Source organism: Hypoxylon fragiforme (genome assembly GCF_022984875.1).
Source record: "Hypoxylon fragiforme strain CBS 206.31 chromosome Unknown GGS25scaffold_7, whole genome shotgun sequence".
Classification (NCBI taxonomy): Eukaryota; Fungi; Ascomycota; class Sordariomycetes; order Xylariales; family Hypoxylaceae; genus Hypoxylon; species Hypoxylon fragiforme.
The window spans coordinates 2,676,474-2,692,930 of NW_026054762.1; the positions used below are offsets into that span (position 1 = coordinate 2,676,474).

General features: G+C 47.6%; 6 protein-coding genes across 6 annotated transcripts; 4 read left to right on the top strand and 2 right to left on the bottom strand.

Moving 5' to 3' along the window:
• Positions 1-2,392: 2,392 nt before the first annotated feature.
• GGS25DRAFT_387124 (uncharacterized protein) lies at positions 2,393-4,388 on the top strand. Its single transcript, XM_049258315.1, has one exon. It carries the CDS (start codon positions 2,705-2,707, stop codon positions 4,274-4,276), a length of 1,572 nt encoding a protein of 523 aa, XP_049115030.1. The 5' UTR covers positions 2,393-2,704; the 3' UTR covers positions 4,277-4,388.
• Positions 4,389-5,295: 907 nt separating this feature from the next.
• On the bottom strand, positions 5,296-6,761 carry GGS25DRAFT_501028 (multi protein-bridging factor 1). Its single transcript, XM_049261887.1, has 2 exons — positions 6,287-6,761; positions 5,296-6,149 (listed from the first exon to the last, which is right to left on the bottom strand). Exons 1-2 carry the CDS (start codon positions 6,443-6,445, stop codon positions 5,847-5,849), a joined length of 462 nt encoding a protein of 153 aa, XP_049115031.1. The 5' UTR covers positions 6,446-6,761; the 3' UTR covers positions 5,296-5,846.
• A 183-nt stretch (positions 6,762-6,944) lies between these two features.
• GGS25DRAFT_501029 (uncharacterized protein) lies at positions 6,945-9,647 on the top strand. The gene is made up of 2 exons (XM_049261888.1): positions 6,945-7,641; positions 7,692-9,647. Exons 1-2 carry the CDS (start codon positions 7,144-7,146, stop codon positions 8,964-8,966), a joined length of 1,773 nt encoding a protein of 590 aa, XP_049115032.1. The 5' UTR covers positions 6,945-7,143; the 3' UTR covers positions 8,967-9,647.
• Positions 9,648-10,300: 653 nt separating this feature from the next.
• On the top strand, positions 10,301-11,020 carry GGS25DRAFT_524038 (DUF636 domain protein; the record flags this gene model as incomplete). The annotated part of the gene is made up of 3 exons (XM_049264527.1): positions 10,301-10,418; positions 10,565-10,773; positions 10,940-11,020. 3 exons carry the CDS (start codon positions 10,301-10,303, stop codon positions 11,018-11,020), a joined length of 408 nt encoding a protein of 135 aa, XP_049115033.1.
• Positions 11,021-13,540: 2,520 nt separating this feature from the next.
• Positions 13,541-15,144, top strand: GGS25DRAFT_501047 (oxidoreductase family protein). Its single transcript, XM_049261889.1, has 2 exons — positions 13,541-13,862; positions 14,057-15,144. The coding sequence occupies exons 1-2, from the start codon at positions 13,803-13,805 to the stop codon at positions 15,059-15,061; spliced, it is 1,065 nt and encodes a 354-aa protein (XP_049115034.1). The 5' UTR covers positions 13,541-13,802; the 3' UTR covers positions 15,062-15,144.
• On the bottom strand, positions 15,095-15,981 carry GGS25DRAFT_387343 (Thioesterase/thiol ester dehydrase-isomerase). The gene is made up of 3 exons (XM_049258316.1): positions 15,754-15,981; positions 15,557-15,607; positions 15,095-15,476 (listed from the first exon to the last, which is right to left on the bottom strand). The coding sequence occupies exons 1-3, from the start codon at positions 15,825-15,827 to the stop codon at positions 15,128-15,130; spliced, it is 474 nt and encodes a 157-aa protein (XP_049115035.1). The 5' UTR covers positions 15,828-15,981; the 3' UTR covers positions 15,095-15,127.
• Between the last annotated feature and the right edge of the window lie 476 nt (positions 15,982-16,457).

Sequence of the window (16,457 nt, forward strand, 5' to 3'; positions counted from 1 at the left end):
CATTTCTACTCTGATCAAATAGTGAGTCGCATCATTTATATTTCCATCGCCATAATATCCTTCTATTGCCATAACTTAATAAACTGACAAGTACTATAGAAAAATCCATTCACCATGCCTAGCCAAATTGTCGCACCGATTCCGGTTACGCCACCGCGCAAGAGCGTCCGCCTTGGTTCTACCATGGATCTGTTCACCAGCCTGAATGCCACTCTTGAGTCGCAGAGCGTCAAGCAGTCTACCCCTATCCGTTCCATCCAAGAGCGTGACTGGGATGTCCCGGCTCCCCCGCCACCAAGCCCGGTCAGCTTCCATCCCGATCACTGGCAACATAGCATGCGCCACTGATTAGTGACTTGGGATGTGGTTGATACCGCACCTACATGAGAGATGCCCTTAGCATCACCATGCTTTCCGTCTTCATCTCTCTCTCCCTCTCAGTATTGGTAGCAAGGGGTTCGTCTGGTCTGGCATTTAGGAGTTAACGGGTGCGTAATAGCGAGGCACAAAGGGAAACAAGATAATCGGTCTACATAAAAGTCAAGGGTTATGGCGTGTGCATTTGGAAGGAGGACTCGGTCTTATGGGAGCATGCTGGTTTCGTGGCTTTACTCTGCGATGAATGTGACCTTCGTGTCTCTATTCAGCAGATGATTTTTACGTTCTGCTTGCCAAGGTCGCATCACCCTTTCCAGGTATGTCTGGTTGGGTCTGGTCCTGATTAAGGGATTGATACCGTTAGGTACCATAATTGAAATCACAACCTTTGGCATAAAACACGTGAAGCACTCATTCAGATAATGAGTCATCTTTCATCGTAAGACTGGTCAGTGACTACCTGACCCTTGGGGAAGATGATCCAAGTCGTCGGAAGCTCGGTTCCGTATGGTTGATATAGGTAGGTGTTTGATTAAGTAAGAGTGTTCCGAATATGATTGAAAGTATGGTAGCCCAATAAGACATCTGTGCCAAAATCAAAAATTAAGATGGACTATTCCGAATTTAGAAATTAAGAACAGTGCTACGAGTACGTGAAAAGAGTGGATCGTACTTAGAGAAGTCTATGGATAAGTAAATATCTCTATATACATATGTAGCTTACACAAGAAGTACATAAGCTACCATACTATTCTGTATGGTAGGCTAAGTACTGGCTCTATCCCTTTTTACTACATACCTAATAGCTTGCATGTACGATGCATTTATGATTTAAACGTGACTTTTATTATTAATACATGTAAGCGTAAAAGGCACTAAGCTACCTGTTACACATACTTCTTAGCCACATAAAGATCCCCTAGCCACATCTCCCTTAGCCACATTTATCACATTTCGTATTAATAATCTCAGGTTTAGCCTCTTATGTTGAATAACTTTCTGAAACATATAGCTACATATATGCAACCAAACCCAATTGAAAGCGCATTCAATTACGAATTGATTGATATAGGTCTCGAATTGAGGCGATACGTGGGTGCAAAGTTAATCAACTAAATAGGTGGCAGGCCGGAAGGCACGTGATCACCCCTAGAGCCATACTAAGAGCCCTTGGAGCCACGCTAGGAGCCCTTGGACTCTTGGAGCCGCACTGAGCCGCCTGGAGGTCACGCTAAGGGGTATCACGTGATTACATGACACACGATATATCTACCTAAATAACCTTTGAATCAGATATCGCACCATGATGCAACCCATACTAATTAATTCAAAATTAAATACGCTTTCAAGTGAAGTAGATTATATAATTATGGCTATATATTTCAGAAAACTATCCATATGAGAATATTATACAACCTTATATAGCCATGTCACATGACTAGGTCACATGACCATGCGGGTCTGTGCAAGTAAAAGATAAGATATTACTAAGAAAATACTATTCAATTATCCAGTATAACTAGCTAAAGTACCCATATACATGCCTTTCTTTGTTAAAAAGTGGGACTGCATACTAAATTCGGCATAGCTCAATCATTATTTTCATTTTGGCACAGCTGTCTTATTGGGCCACCGTAGAAAGGTAGGGATGTGCTCATCAAGATGGGGTTTTTAGTTTGGATTATTGAACTCGCTTAGTAATATGCGGTGCAGAATCATGAATACCAAACCCTACAAAACTTCACAAAAGTGTACTCGGGATTCGGGAATCACGTTAATGTATTACATTGAAGTAGATTGTGAATATACACAAGCTTGCATGTTTGTTGGCTATGAAAGATTGTTGCTGTTTGTTTTGGAAAAAAAAAAAAAAAAAAAAAAATCGACAAAGTCTTGGCATTGGAGGACTTACCCCAATTGAGCCAGGCCAAGCCCATTTATTTACGCGTCTCATTGGATTTGGAGACGCGTCTTGCCATATATTTTGAGAGTGGGGCTTCGCGTCTTCCCTACGCGTGGGTCGCGACTTGGGGCTCTTTCCCTGAATCTGTTCAAGCTAGTTCCTTAGGCCATATAATAATTTAGTCCCTTGATACTTCAATTGACCTGAGGTCTTTCTCTCCTATCTAATCTTCATTAATGCAACTTCACAATCATCACAATTACAATTACATAGGAACTGCTATCCTTTCTATGTCTTACATTGTTCTTACCTTTTCATCATCATAACACACAGTGCAAGAATAACTCTAACCAATTCATTGCCTATTTATCATACCTAAAAGTAAAACAACTTGGTCGTGATATCCCAATCCATCAATTCAACATGGCTGGTCCTGCAGTCAAGCAGCAACGCCGGAAGGCATCAGTCAAATCTAAGGTCACCACTTCCCAGCAACATGCATCCTCGAGTATCAGTAGCTTCGCCCGTGTCTCAAAGACCACAACCACGATCGACGTCAAGAAGGAGCAGCGTACCCAGATCACTACACCGAAGAAGGAACTCAACTTGAAGCCAATCACACCCGCCTCTCGAAAGCGTAAGGTGGTTGCGAGCGTTGAAGACGATACATCAGCAGACGAGACCCCGACTAAGTTTGTATTGCCTGCTGTAAAATCGGCAAGAAAAGTCGCCCAGCCTGTGAAACGTGGCCGTCCTTCGAAGAAGCCTCGTTCTACCGGGCCTGAGCCTTCCCCAAACAAGCGAGCACGAAGCCCCAGCGTTTCGGACTCAGAGGAGTCGGTGAATGCCGGCACACTTTTCAAGAGGTTACGATTGGAATCATCTCCATCCCGTTGCTCTTCTCCTCTTACTGCCGAAACCGCCCTTACCGACTCTGAAGTCGATATCGATCTTACCGCAAAGCCTGGACAACTTCCCAATGAGGTTCTAGCTCTGATCGATCTCCACTCTTCATTCCTAAAAACTCTGACACTACACTACGTCCACAATGGATCGAACGTGCCCGCGGACTTGCGCATCCTGTGCCCTAATGTGGCCCGAGCATGGGGCAAGAAGAAGGTGACGGATGCGGATATTCGAATTTGTCTAGGTGTTCTCAACCTTGCCTCAAGCAACGCATCTCAGATTCAGGACAAACCCCTATTCACGCTTTCGAACTATGGACGCGGCAAAATCTGCGTGGAAACCGACTCTGCCCAACACGGTTCTCGATGTCCGCTAAACGAGAAGAAGCTTAACGGTCTATTCCACGATAACTTGATGACTCTGTGGTCCCAATTCATAACTGCAAACAATGGCGAAGCGAATCCTGCTACGTTCACCAGCACGCTACCCAAGGCCCCAGTTACCCTTTGCGCATCGCTCGCCAAGGCTGCGCCCGTCCTATTAAAGGGCCAAAAACGACTCGAGGAACTGAAGCACGGCATTGCGATCAAGAAGCAGGAGAAGGAAGCCAAGATCACCGCGAACAAATTGCAACAACAAAAACCTCAGGGCAGCGATGCCCCAGCTACGACAACAGCCACCGATGCCCCGAAGATGAGCCTTCTCGACCGCATCCGCCTAAAGTCCCTCCAGAAAGCCTCCGCACCAGCAGGCCTCACACCAGCCCAACTGGAGCGCCGCGCCGCCTTGCAGCGTGCCCCTGAGGTCGCGGCCCTCCTCGGCATGCTGAGCCGCGCCGGCGGCCAAGGTGGTAGCCGTGTATCCTTCACAATGGCGGCGACGCTGATCAAGCTCAAGGACTCCTTTCGCATGGGAATCTCGCGCGAGGAGGGCGCCGTGTGCGTGCGGCTGCTCGCGGCGGAGGTGGCGCCGGAATGGGTGCGTGTCATTACGATTGGGGGAAGGGAGAATGTGGTTATTGAGGTGGATCGGGAGGTTAGTAGGAACGAGGTCGAGGGGAGGGTTAGGGGGTTGTTGGAGAGAGAGTAGAGTAGAGGATGTGGTGGATGTGTAGAGAGGAAGAAAGGGTGTGGAATTTGGTGGAAAGGGGGAGAGGAGGTGGAAGATAGAAGGCGGGTTTGCCTGGTTGATTTTTACATGCATTGCATTGCGTTGCGTTGCGTTATGTTTCGACGCTTTTACATGCATCATTACTCACTCTATCGGTTGCGTTTGCGTTTACGTTTACGGTTTATTCTACCATCGATGGATAGATGGATATGGGTGGCATGGCTGGATATACCATTTCCCCATTCCCCACTCGCTTTCGTTGCATTATTGTATTGCGCGCCACGGTGCGCTGGTTAGGTACCTACGTGGAAGGGGGAAATTCGAAAGCATCCATGGATAGAATGGCGAGACGAGTTACTTCATGCTTGCTTAGTGCTCATGGGACATACGAGTCAGTTAGTCAGTCGTTCAGTCGGTGTTGGCTGGTTAGTTAGGTAGATGGTCAGTTACTAGGTACTCTAGGTAGTTAGTTGGCTGGATCGTTAATACAAGACAATACAATACAATACAATACAGAAACATGGGAAAGATACCTAACCTTAGGTAGGAAAGACGTTTATGCATGTGTTTTAGAGTGAAGGGAGAGAAAGATACTAGGTGTTTAGATGTCTAGGTAGGTACGTAGATAAGTAGGCAGGCAGACAGACATCCGCAGACATATCTAGGTTACCTAGGCAGGGTAGGCATAGTTAGACAGACAATGCAGAGCTGAGCTGCTGGTGTAGTGCGTGATAGGTATGCATGTTTTGTCTAACCTACATGTAGATATTCCTGTCTGATATGGTACCTACCTACCTAACCTAGGCAATGAAAGGGACTACACAGTCTACACTACAATACGATCGATAGGTACCTACCTAGATGGATGGTAAAATGTATGTACTAGGTATAAGACTACTTACTTACTACCAGTTCTTACCCAAGCTTAAGTTTTGTAGGTTAGGTTAGGTTAGGTTAGGTTATAGCACGTTACGTTGCTCATAGTGATAAACATTGAGCTCGCCTCGTTTTGTATATCATATCATATCATCTTGAACTGAGCTGTGCAGACATGCTTTCTTTTCACTCTGGTTTCTTTTTCTTTGGGTATATGGCAGTCGGATGCATAGAGGGAGGGAGGGAGGGAGGTAGGGAAGTTTTGGAAAATCAGAATGCATGAATATTGGTTTTTTTTTCTTGCCACAAGTGGTTGGTTTCCCATCCTTCTTTTCCCCTATCGTGGTTGGCCTGTCGGCCTGTCTTTTTCACTTTATCATACACTATTTGGTGTTAATGGTTGCTTTTCTTGGCCATTACGGTAACTAGGTATCGCCCTGTCTGAGTCTAAGCTTGTCGAGCTATCGTAGAAGCCCCCCCTTCCTTCTCTCTTCCCCTCTGCTTCATCTCTTTTTCTGGGTATAGTCAGGTGTCCTGCCCTACGTGTACCTAGCTACCTAGGTAGATAAGTCAAGCTTGAGCATCCAGATAGGTACCTTTCCTACCTACCCAGGTACTTCACTACTATCCTGGGTAGGCAGACATTTGTTTTCTTTAATTTACGGTAGGCAATTTATTTCTTGGGCTTGAACTTAGGCTCGCCGATGCCGGTGCCGCGCAGCTTGACGTTGAGGACGCGCTCCATGGAGCTGAGGACCTTCTGGTCGGGGGTGGCGGTGCCGCGCTCGAAGTCGGCGACGACGGAGGGCGTCGTGTTGCAGCGGGTCGCCAGGTCCTTCTGCGTCATCTTGGGCTCCATCTTCTGCCGCGCCTGGCTGATGACGTCCCCGACTTCTTTGCCGACCGTGTTCGGCTTGATGATGTCGTCGCTGCGGTCGACCTTGGTCAGACGCTGGCCTTCGGGCCCTTTGCCGACCTGTGTTTTTGGTGGTTGGTTAGTTATAGGTGGGTGGGGGCTCAAGTGTGAGGCTAGGTGGAAATTGGCCAGTCTGTCATTTTTTTGTGACGTAGGGGCTAAGATGTACCAGGGGATGGAGATGGGGAGAAACTTACAGTATTGGGAGTAGCAAACTTCTTCTCTGCTGCGATAGCATTACCAGAACGCTTGGCGGCGTTCAGGGCGGCACTTCCTCGCACGACAGTCTCGCGCTCTGATGCGCCGCCGCGAGCCCTGCTTCCAATCTTGGTAACCGAGTTCCAATCATCAGACATTGTGTATGAATTTAGAGGGGTCGAATTGGTTATGTGTTTTTGATGATAAGACGTAAGGTTGACAAGCTTCGTGGTTGATGACGGTGTTGATGTTGGAGATATGTATTTATAGTACGTACTTTAAGGTGAGAGGTGAAAGAGGTTGAAGTTAAAAGCGCTCGTTTTTTGCTGATGTTATACGAAATAAGAACGGTTTTGGGCGGTGGAAGGCAAAGGAATGATGGTGAAGAAAGTGGGCTGAAAGCGGAGCCTTAATAAAGTGCCCGCTGAGTCAATCGGCGGGGGAAAAATAGTTAGTAACTACTAGTTATGTAAGGTTCAATGTTGCATATCTAACTAACCCTAGCCACTGTGCACCTTTTTAACTCCGATGTGATGAGGCTTATGAGTGGCGAAGTTGGTTCTGATTGATCAATCAATGATGATTATGTACATACATACCTTAAGGTTACTAGGTAGTTGCTAGGTAGGGTAATAGCTCAATGTTGATAGGTGAATCATTCGATGTTCAAGCTTCCAACTTCAACTTCCTTTTCTTGTGATTGCCAAAACATCGCCACTCTCATGCCAACATCTCGTTTTTTTTTAAACATACAGGAATGACAGCGGGAGTTTGCAGGAGTTCACAGGATTTTAATCGGCTCGCAGCATCCTACCACGTTATTTGATGTCTACCGGATAGATATATCAATCTCGGCATGTTCATGCACGCTGCCGCTTTGCGAATAGCCGCATTATTTTATTATTTTATTTTTGGAACACTTGGAGATGTAGAGCTTCTTGTTGTTTGTTTCCTTTGGCGTACAGATTTTTCGCTTTCCTCATATCTTGAGTCTAGCTTTTATGCCCCGTTTGTGCCGCTGTGTGTGGCAGGCTCATGTGCTGTGGCCTATTACAGATATACACGCCATGTTGGCCATGGAGTAAACGAGGCGCCAACATGGGAGGGCCCGGCACGGCCTTTGTTGTTACCTTGCCGTACAACTCATTCTAGGCTTTTCCCAAAGAAACACTCCTTCTCCTATTCCTATCTCTTAGTTGGGATTCCCGTCAATTGGACTGGTGTTGCAGGCAGCATGATATCTCACAACAGCGATGCGAAAGGCTGGTACCATATTGACGCTGCGGACTATCTTGAAAGGGGTAACGGTAAGCTTGGTCTAAGGGGTAAATTGGATGCTTACCTAGACTCACAAGTACGTCAAATATGTGTCTGCTTGAGAGAAACCAAGCTAATATGACTTAGGGCGTTGATGCTTCCAAATACCCATATGCGTATTTGGCTACTGCCGCCAAATTTCTGGGTTACCATTTTAATCCCGTTTCTTTCTGGTATCTCTATTCTGCCGAAAAGCGATTAACAGCAATGATTCTTGAAGTTAATAACACGTTTGACGAAAGACGGATGTATTTTCTAACGACTGATGACGACGCGAAATGCTCAATAGAGGCTCCTGAAACTAACGCCACCTCTGGAGTCTCTCAAGCTTCAAAGCCACTGAGGCAAACTTGGCAAAAGGACTTTCACGTATCCCCTTTCAATTCTAGAAAAGGTGCATACTCACTCATAGCCCACGACCCTCTACTCCCAGAGATGGAAGGCCGAGGCCCAATTAATCATACGATCAACTTAATATCTTCCAAAAATAATGCGAAGCTGGTCACCCGCATTTTCTCTGATGGCGATGCCATGGATCCTACGGAGATGACCTTGGCTCAAAAAGCCAGGTTCTTGGCCTCATGGTGGTGGGTGGGTTTCGTCACCTTCCCACGGATCGTGAAAGAAGCCGCCCTCTTGTTTTTTAAACGAACACTCCACGTATGGTATCGGCCCGAACCACTGAAGACGAGCATTGGTAGACACGCCGATAAGATCGAATCTCAACTCGAGCCGCTGTTCAGAAGTTACTTAAAGCACCTGGTAGAGCAGTCATCCGAGTCGCTCGTGCTGAAATACACTCCAAGTGGCGGCATCGCGGACGCGCCCGTAGAGATCATAAGATCAGCCTCGGCTCAAAAGGATCCCACACGTGCCGAAGAGGTCGAGTTCAAGGTCTTGACACCTGTGTTCTACTCGAGATTTGTGTATTATGCCCATGATTTCGAGGCCATGTTTTGTGAGCTCAACGAAAGCAACACAATATCAGTATCGAAACCAGAATTATTGCCAAAGCTTGTCATTAAGAAGCAACCGCCTCCCTTGCTTCAAACCACGAGCTATTTGGATTATGCTTATTTTACGGCAATAAAGAACTTGAGAAAGAGACCTGAACGAATTGAACGACCAATGACTTCTAGTCAGACCAGTACTGCTCGTTCCCAGGAAGACATTAGGGGCTTTCGGCTTTCGGCCATGGATGGATATGTCCTTGGTTGTGAAGACAATAAGCTGAGACGAGTCTACAGGAATTCTGTTCTGAAGCTGTTCATCGCTGATAGAATTGCCATGGGTAGTGTCGATGTACTAGATCTTGAACATTGGGTTTTCAGGCTGTTGCTAGCTTGGTTTGTAGTATTTTGACGAAGACAGAACCAAGGCTTAATAGTTGATAGAAACAAGAAATCAATCCCAACACTCAGATACGGACCGAGTCTAGGAGAGTATCACCGAGTTACGTCGGAATATACTCGACCCACATAAGTTTGGTTTTCAAATATCAAGGATACTCAGGCTGTATTTGGAATTCCATGGCCAATTTGAGATGTCAAGAGACACAGTGGAGTTGGATTGACAGTAAACCCGCATAACCCGCACAACCCGAGAAGCGGTTGTAGTGTTTGATTAGCATTAAGATGCAGCCGAATCGATATAACGCCGGCTAGATTGGTTCACTAATCTAGTTAATAGGGAGCGAGATAGATAATCCCCGAAGTCTTATGCGAACGGACTTAGGTAGAAGCGGCGAATATTCATAGGATTCGGCGCGGCTATACTAGGTAGTTAGAGGTATGTAGAGAACGGCAGGGCAAGTATTCCAAATACCAAGAGCCACTCAGCATCGGCACCTCCACTTCGGAAGCTAATCAAACATTCGGGTCCTAGTACAATAGGAGGTTGGTGGCTTCGACCGGCGGAGCTAAGACTAGGATCTTTGACAAATACCTCTTCTATCTAACAGTTTGAGCAGTTTTTTTATGTATCACAAACAATGAAATGTTATGGATCCGATCCTGATGTCTCACATAAGTCTTGAAAGCGGAGTCCGGGTGTATACATGATAACAATCTGTATGGTTATGGCCCCCATTACAGATCAATAGCACTGACTCGAACCTCTACTATGTAACACGTAAGTAAGCTGAGCAATAGGATGCATTAATACCCCGCCAACAATCCCTTGGAAGCTATCGACCCCACTGTCAAGGAAGCTCCCAGTGAAGTTAACAGACTTTTCTGTACGCCCTTTTATTTCTATCGGTAACACCTGTGACATGGCTTCGTATTGTAAAGATTCCCCGCAGGTAAAAACAATGAAATCAGAAGCAAGGAGAAAGGGGGGAAAGATGGTACATACAAGTAGTAGGGCTTATCGAGCCAATAGAGCTAGGGAGCTGCTCGAGTTTGATCAGCCCCAAGCTATGTCATAGATCCGACGAAGCAGTATCGTGCATAGGTGCACTTTTGATTTGGTACCTTTTTTTTCGACTTCAATCGCTTCCCCTCACATCCTAGTAGTAATCAGTCTCGGTATATAAAAGAGAACTATTAATCCTCGCTTGTTTCTTACCATTCAAACTCTTGTTCTCCGTCACACCAACAAACTTCAAGGCATAACAAACATAACATAAAATAACATACCTGAATATATATATATTAGCATTTAGCTCCAGAACCGAAAATAATCCTCCATCCACCATGGGTCTTTCCGGTCACTGCCTTTGCGGCGCCGTTAAGTACACCGTCGATGCCGAGCCTATCATCGTCGGCTACGACCACTGCGACGACTGCCAGCGCCAGTCGGGCTCGACATATTGTACGTTTCTCCCCTTTTGCACAGATATAAAAACCCGTACCTTGTATATATATATATATATATATCTCCCTTACGACTTAACATCCATCCATCCAACCCACCCAAGAAGCAAAGTCTAACACAACTTACGAAAAAAAAAAAAACAGCCCTCGTAGTCGTCGTCCCCAAGGACAAGCTGACCATCACGGGCACGACCAAGAGCTTCGCCAAGAACGGCACCTCGGGCCAGCCCGTCCACCGCATCTTCTGCCCCGAGTGCGGGTCGCCCATCGCCCACGACCCCGAGGCCGCGCCGCCCATCATCGCGCTCAAGGGCGGCACGCTTAGCGAGGCGGACAAGAAGGCTTTGAAGCCTGTGGGTTTTTTTTTTTCCCCTTTCGTTTCTGTCGTTTTGTCCTCGTTGTTCTTTTTCCTTCGTTTTCTTTGGGGGACTGGGGAAGAAGAGGGGCAGTGGTGGAGGGAGAAGGGGGGAGAAGCGTGTATGTATGTGTTCGTGTGCTAATGGGGATTTTAAATAACAGGACACCGAGATCTGGACTGCCGGCAAGCTGCCCTTCTGCCAGGAACACCTCGCCAAGCCGTTCGAGCATATGCCCCAGTGAGGGATTGAGCATTAAAGCTAGGAGGGGAAAATAAAAAAAAGAATAAAAAGAATAAAGGAGACTTGGGTGGAATACCGTTCAGATGGATATAAACCGAGCCAAGGCAGTTTGCGGAAGCTGAGAATAGGAGATAGGATGATGGTATGGTATTGTGGTCATCACTTGATAAATAGCCAGCCTACCTGGGTACCTATTTACCTGCAATATCACATCTCTTTCCAAGTTAACTACCTTGAGATAGGTTTTTCGTCGGACGTGCGTAGTATATAGACAGTTGTCCCGCGTGTTTCCGAACCATCGACCCAGTATCAAAGACGTCGTTGTTCCTCGCCCAAGTAACTCGCGGCTGGAGTAGGTATCTGTGACAATGGGACACCCGGCACCAAACTTGCTTCGCAGTCATGTGCCAGAAACGGATGTCTGGTTGAGGCCGGCAGGTAGCTCACCCTTCCTCTTGATGATGAGGTGACGTCGGAAATTCCACACCCACACGTGGCCTCCTCCGCCGCCGCACCCCGGGGATGCAAAACTAACGCAGGCACGCCTGCCGAGCCGCGTGGGAGGAGGGGTGGGATCGTTGCTCGTACCATGTTCTACTGCTAAGGGAAGTAGGTAGGTGTCTATATATTAGCACTTTTGCCTGCACTAGGTAGCTAGGCATTGATTGGCCACACGACGATCGAAAAGGGGGGATTCTGGCCACCAGGGTTCTTGATTGTCCATCAAGGTACATAGGTATGCAGAGGGATGTCTGCAATGTGCACTCCTAGGTACTAGGGGTATACTGGGTGGTAGAAGGGGATGGCGTATATAGGTACCTAGGTTGGCGAAGTATAGAGGTGAGCGTCATTACAGTAATACATAATAACATGCCTGCCCATCTACCGGGGAGGGTGGGAGGGAACGTACTATATTGCGCCATCATGCAAGGAGGCATTTTGCCGGGCGTAAATATATTACCTGCCTACCTGCCTTAAGCACGGCAATATAGTGTGGTGTGTGCCTGGGCAAGTAGGTAGGTAGGTAGGTACTGTGTTTAGGAGAACGTGTCCCTCGCAAGCAGTGTTGCATGAACATATTATTATCCGATGTGCTTATACCCTAACCTAGGTAGGTAGGCACACGGTGTTGACCAACTGCGACATAGAGATAGATACCTAGGTTAGGTGATTGTCCTTCAGAGAGCAACAGATAGCACACACCAGCCGTCACCAAGAACACCCCCTTTTCCACACCCGTCGGTACTCGAGCTCGAGGTCGGCAGTGTTCGGCTCCGGACCCCTAACCGGCGACACCCCCTTGCATTCCCGTGGTCACACCCGGGTCCTCGGGACCCGCGCCCAGTCGACCCCGGATATCAGCATCCCGCAAGCTGCCGGGGAAGCAATTTCTGTTCCGCTCGAACAGCCGAGCTGCCCAGCAACGGACATAGCTCCATGCGCATATGAGTCGAGTGCGGCGGAGGGATTACCCGTGCTGCCTAGTTCCTACATAGGTATCCATGATCCCCTGTGATATAGTGTAAGATAGTGATGGCAGGGGTACAAGTACTAGATAGAGAGGCAGAGCAGCTCCTTCTGTGCCTAGGCAGTAGGCAGTAGGTAGGTCGATATATAAATCTACCTAATCCTATATGCGACGTGCCTCTCACTCCCAAGCTTCTAATCGCCAACCAATACCTACCCCCAAATCCTCATCGCACCATCTAGTCTCTCCTATCACGCCATACGCAAAGAACAACTAGGTACCTATCCACCTATTTCACCTTTCACCTTTCACCCTGCCTCTTCCAGTTACGTCCCGCCCTCTCTAAAAGGGAAATCCAAAAAAAAGTTCATGAGATGTCGCTGTTGATATATGTAACACCAGTACCTAAAATATGGTATGCATGTATGTAGGTATGTATGCACGTATATACTAGCACTACACCAACATCAACTACCTACCCACCACCTCACCTACCTCCCTCCCTCCTACCTACCTATTAACCCAACCAATTAAAACCAGGAGGACATTGAATCTCCAAATATACTCTACCTACCTACATCCGCTCTCCAAACTCCGATGTCCTCAACTTCCACACATGCACATAGCCTACCTTGGTATGTATATACTAAGTAGTAATCTACCAACCTATGTACAAGTAGTAATTTAACCTAACATTAACAATAACAATAACCAAAACCAAGACCCCCTTTAAAAAAAAAAAAAAAAAAAAAAAAAAAAAAAAAAAGGCCCCCCCGAGCCTCTGTAGCGGGGTTATTTAGTTAGCTAAGCTAGTGCATACATACAATGTCATACATACATACATACCTAGGTTAGATAGATCGTAAAAGGTTCGTATAACTAGTTACTAGCCAGCCGTAACTGTACCTACTGTTACGCTTGCCGAACCAAGCGACTCCGACACCTCCGACAGACAGCAGCAAAGCGGAGAACGAGCACTACACTACCGTAGGTAGGTACATAAAGCTAGCGTCACGTCCCGTCAACGATTTATACCTACATAAGTAAGTTACCAACCAAACTTCCTTAATCTGCAAAGCCGCTCATACTCATATATACTAGGTAGTTTATCTACCCACATGAACATAAATAGGTTGTTGTATAAAAGCTAACCTTGGAGCATTGCACGAGTTAACGGTTTACATACTTATTTTAGGTATCTATATACATCTCTTCGTTGAAGAAGTCAGGATTTGAAACTACGAGTTTTAGCTTAACAACGAGATAGTTGACTGAAGGAAAAAAAAAAAGAAAAAAAGAAAACGAGAAGAAAATCATGGCACCTGTAGGCATAGCGATTATCGGCGGAGGCATCTTCGTCAAGGAGCAGCATATTGTGAGTATTCATTTCTATAATCTGCCATCTGCCTACCCACCCGGGTGCTCAGTAGATATCCATTCCGGATACAAGTGCACGGCGTCCGGAGCTCCCGTCCTGGCAGCAAACCGGACAATGGCTACCTGCGCGACAGGATGGCGAGATCCGCACCGTCCTCCTTACGCGCTGCAAGCAAGCTAACACAGACCCAGCCCGCCGCTCTAGCCACCCCCCTCCTCTCCATCAAGGCGATCTGGTCGCGCTCGCTCAAGACGGCCTCGGACGCCGCGAAGCTGATCCCGGGCAACACGGGGTCCGTGGACCTGTACGCGACGGACGCCGGCGCGGGCAGGGCATACTCGGACCTGCTGCAGCGGCCGGACATCGGGGGTCTGATCATCGCGCTGCCGATCATGGACCAGGGGGCGTACATCGAGCAGGCGCTGGCGGCGGGCAAGCACGTGCTGGCGGAGAAGCCGATCGCCAAGGACGTGGCGTCGGCGCTGAGGCTGGTCGAGTACTACCAGCGGGTGTCGGCCGAGACCAACGCGTCGCTCGCCATCGCCGAGAACTTCCGCTTCCACGAGAGCTGGCCGTACGCCGCCGCCGAGATAAAGAAGCTCGGGAAGGTCACGGGCTTCGTCGTGCGCCTGCACTCCATGATGGAGAAGACCAGCAAGTGGTACCTGACGCCGTGGCGCACGAACCCAGAGTACCAGGGCGGCTTTCACCTCGATGGCGGAGTGCACTTCACGGCCGCGTTTCGGAAGATGCTCGGCAGTGAGAATACCGTCGAGAGCTTGATCGCGCAGACCTCCTTGGTCTCGCCCCATCTAGCCCCGGTGGACTCCATCAACGCGGTGATGAAGACCAAGTCCGGGGTGGTGGGGTCGTACATCGCCTCGGTAGGGACTACGATGAGGGCTTTCGAGTTCCACATCGCATGCGAAGAAGGCGTGGTGAAAGCTGAGTCGGACAAGGTGGTCACGACCCGAGGGATTGGAGAGCAGGCCGTGACGGAGGAAAAGACGTGGGAGAGGACCAGCGGAGTCAAGGAGGAAGTGAAAGCTTGGGCCGAGTCGATCCTGTCGGGGATACCTAATCCTGCCCAAGCGCCGGAGTTGGCCCTTGCAGACTTGGAGTTGATGGAGAAGATGCTGGTGAGCGGAGAACTTGACGGGGCGCGCCAGAAATTAGAGTATCAACATTACGTATAAGTAGCTGTAGCTGTAGCTGTAGCAGCAGTATAGGTGATATATCCATGATTGTTATCATTATTATTATTACAATTTGCTGGAATCTGGATATTCCACAAGCAACTTTTGTAGTCCTTGTCGTAATTGCGTATTCATCCCGTTGGTATTTGGCCGTTGGGTCTCTCGGTCTACGAACACGTGAACAAACTCGCCAATAGCCTTGACTTGTTCAACATCTTTCTCGAACAAGGCGATCTCGTAAACGACACTGGATTTCCCCAGCTTGTTTACGCGCAAGCAAAGTTCGGCTACCTTGGGGTAGGAGATGGCCGCGAAGTAATCACAATGCGTGCTGGCCATCAAGGGGTGCTGGGCTGAAGTAGGCGGATGCAGACCGCAATGGTCCATCAAGTAAGAGTTGATTACAGAATCAAAGCTAGGTAGAGCGTATGAGAGACGTTAGACACAAGTGTCTATCCCCGTGAAGATCTTAGGGGTACAGTGGGAGTTACGAACAGGAAGTTGTAGACCGAGTTGTTCATGTGATCGTACATGTCATTATCATTCCTAAAGGATCAAGTATCAACAGTCAGACATCTTAGACTAGGAGTACCTGGTATTGAAGCTACATATACCATGCAGGTACCATGCAGGCACCATACAAATAGGAGGCACGAGTAGAAGTGAACAATAGGAGAGACTGGAGAGCGCACCATCGTGTCCGATATTCTAACATGAAAGGGTAGTCATTCCGACTTCTATTTCGAAGATCTTTGCTTGGAGCCATGATTCGGGCTATTCAAGCTGTCCGTAAATCCGTGCGTAAATCCGGTTCGGTATATCTCGTAAATAGTGCGAGTACGAGCACGGAGATGAATTGGTAGGAGTTGTAGTAATGAAGAATAAATGGAACCTTGAAGTTCAAATTGTCGAATTGTCGAATTGTCGGATTGTCGAATTAGGTGTGGTGAAATCCGAGGATCGCTTTTGTTATGTAAGCAGCCAGATGATTATCAATCTTATCGATCTAATCACATAAGCCATGTTTTATCTTCAGTACATACATATCTATCTTAGGTACATAACTTACCCATAGATAGTCCTATTAAACCCGACATCTCACAAAGTCCGTTGATAAATCCAACATTCCAACCTTGATCTATATCACCACTGCAACAGTACCATCACCAAAAAAACCGCTAATTCCCGGGGCCTGGACTCCTCGGATGGGTCTTGCAGTCTCTCCGTCATAGTGATGAGGCGCGTGCACATAACTACATCGTGAAGAAGAATAAAACCAAAAAAAAAGGGGGAAGCATCGCATTCAGACCTTACCTACCTTAGCCACGCCGTTGGGCATGAAGGAATCCGATTGGCTGCGATTCCGCTGGAGAACGTGCAGCGAAGCTGTGCACGT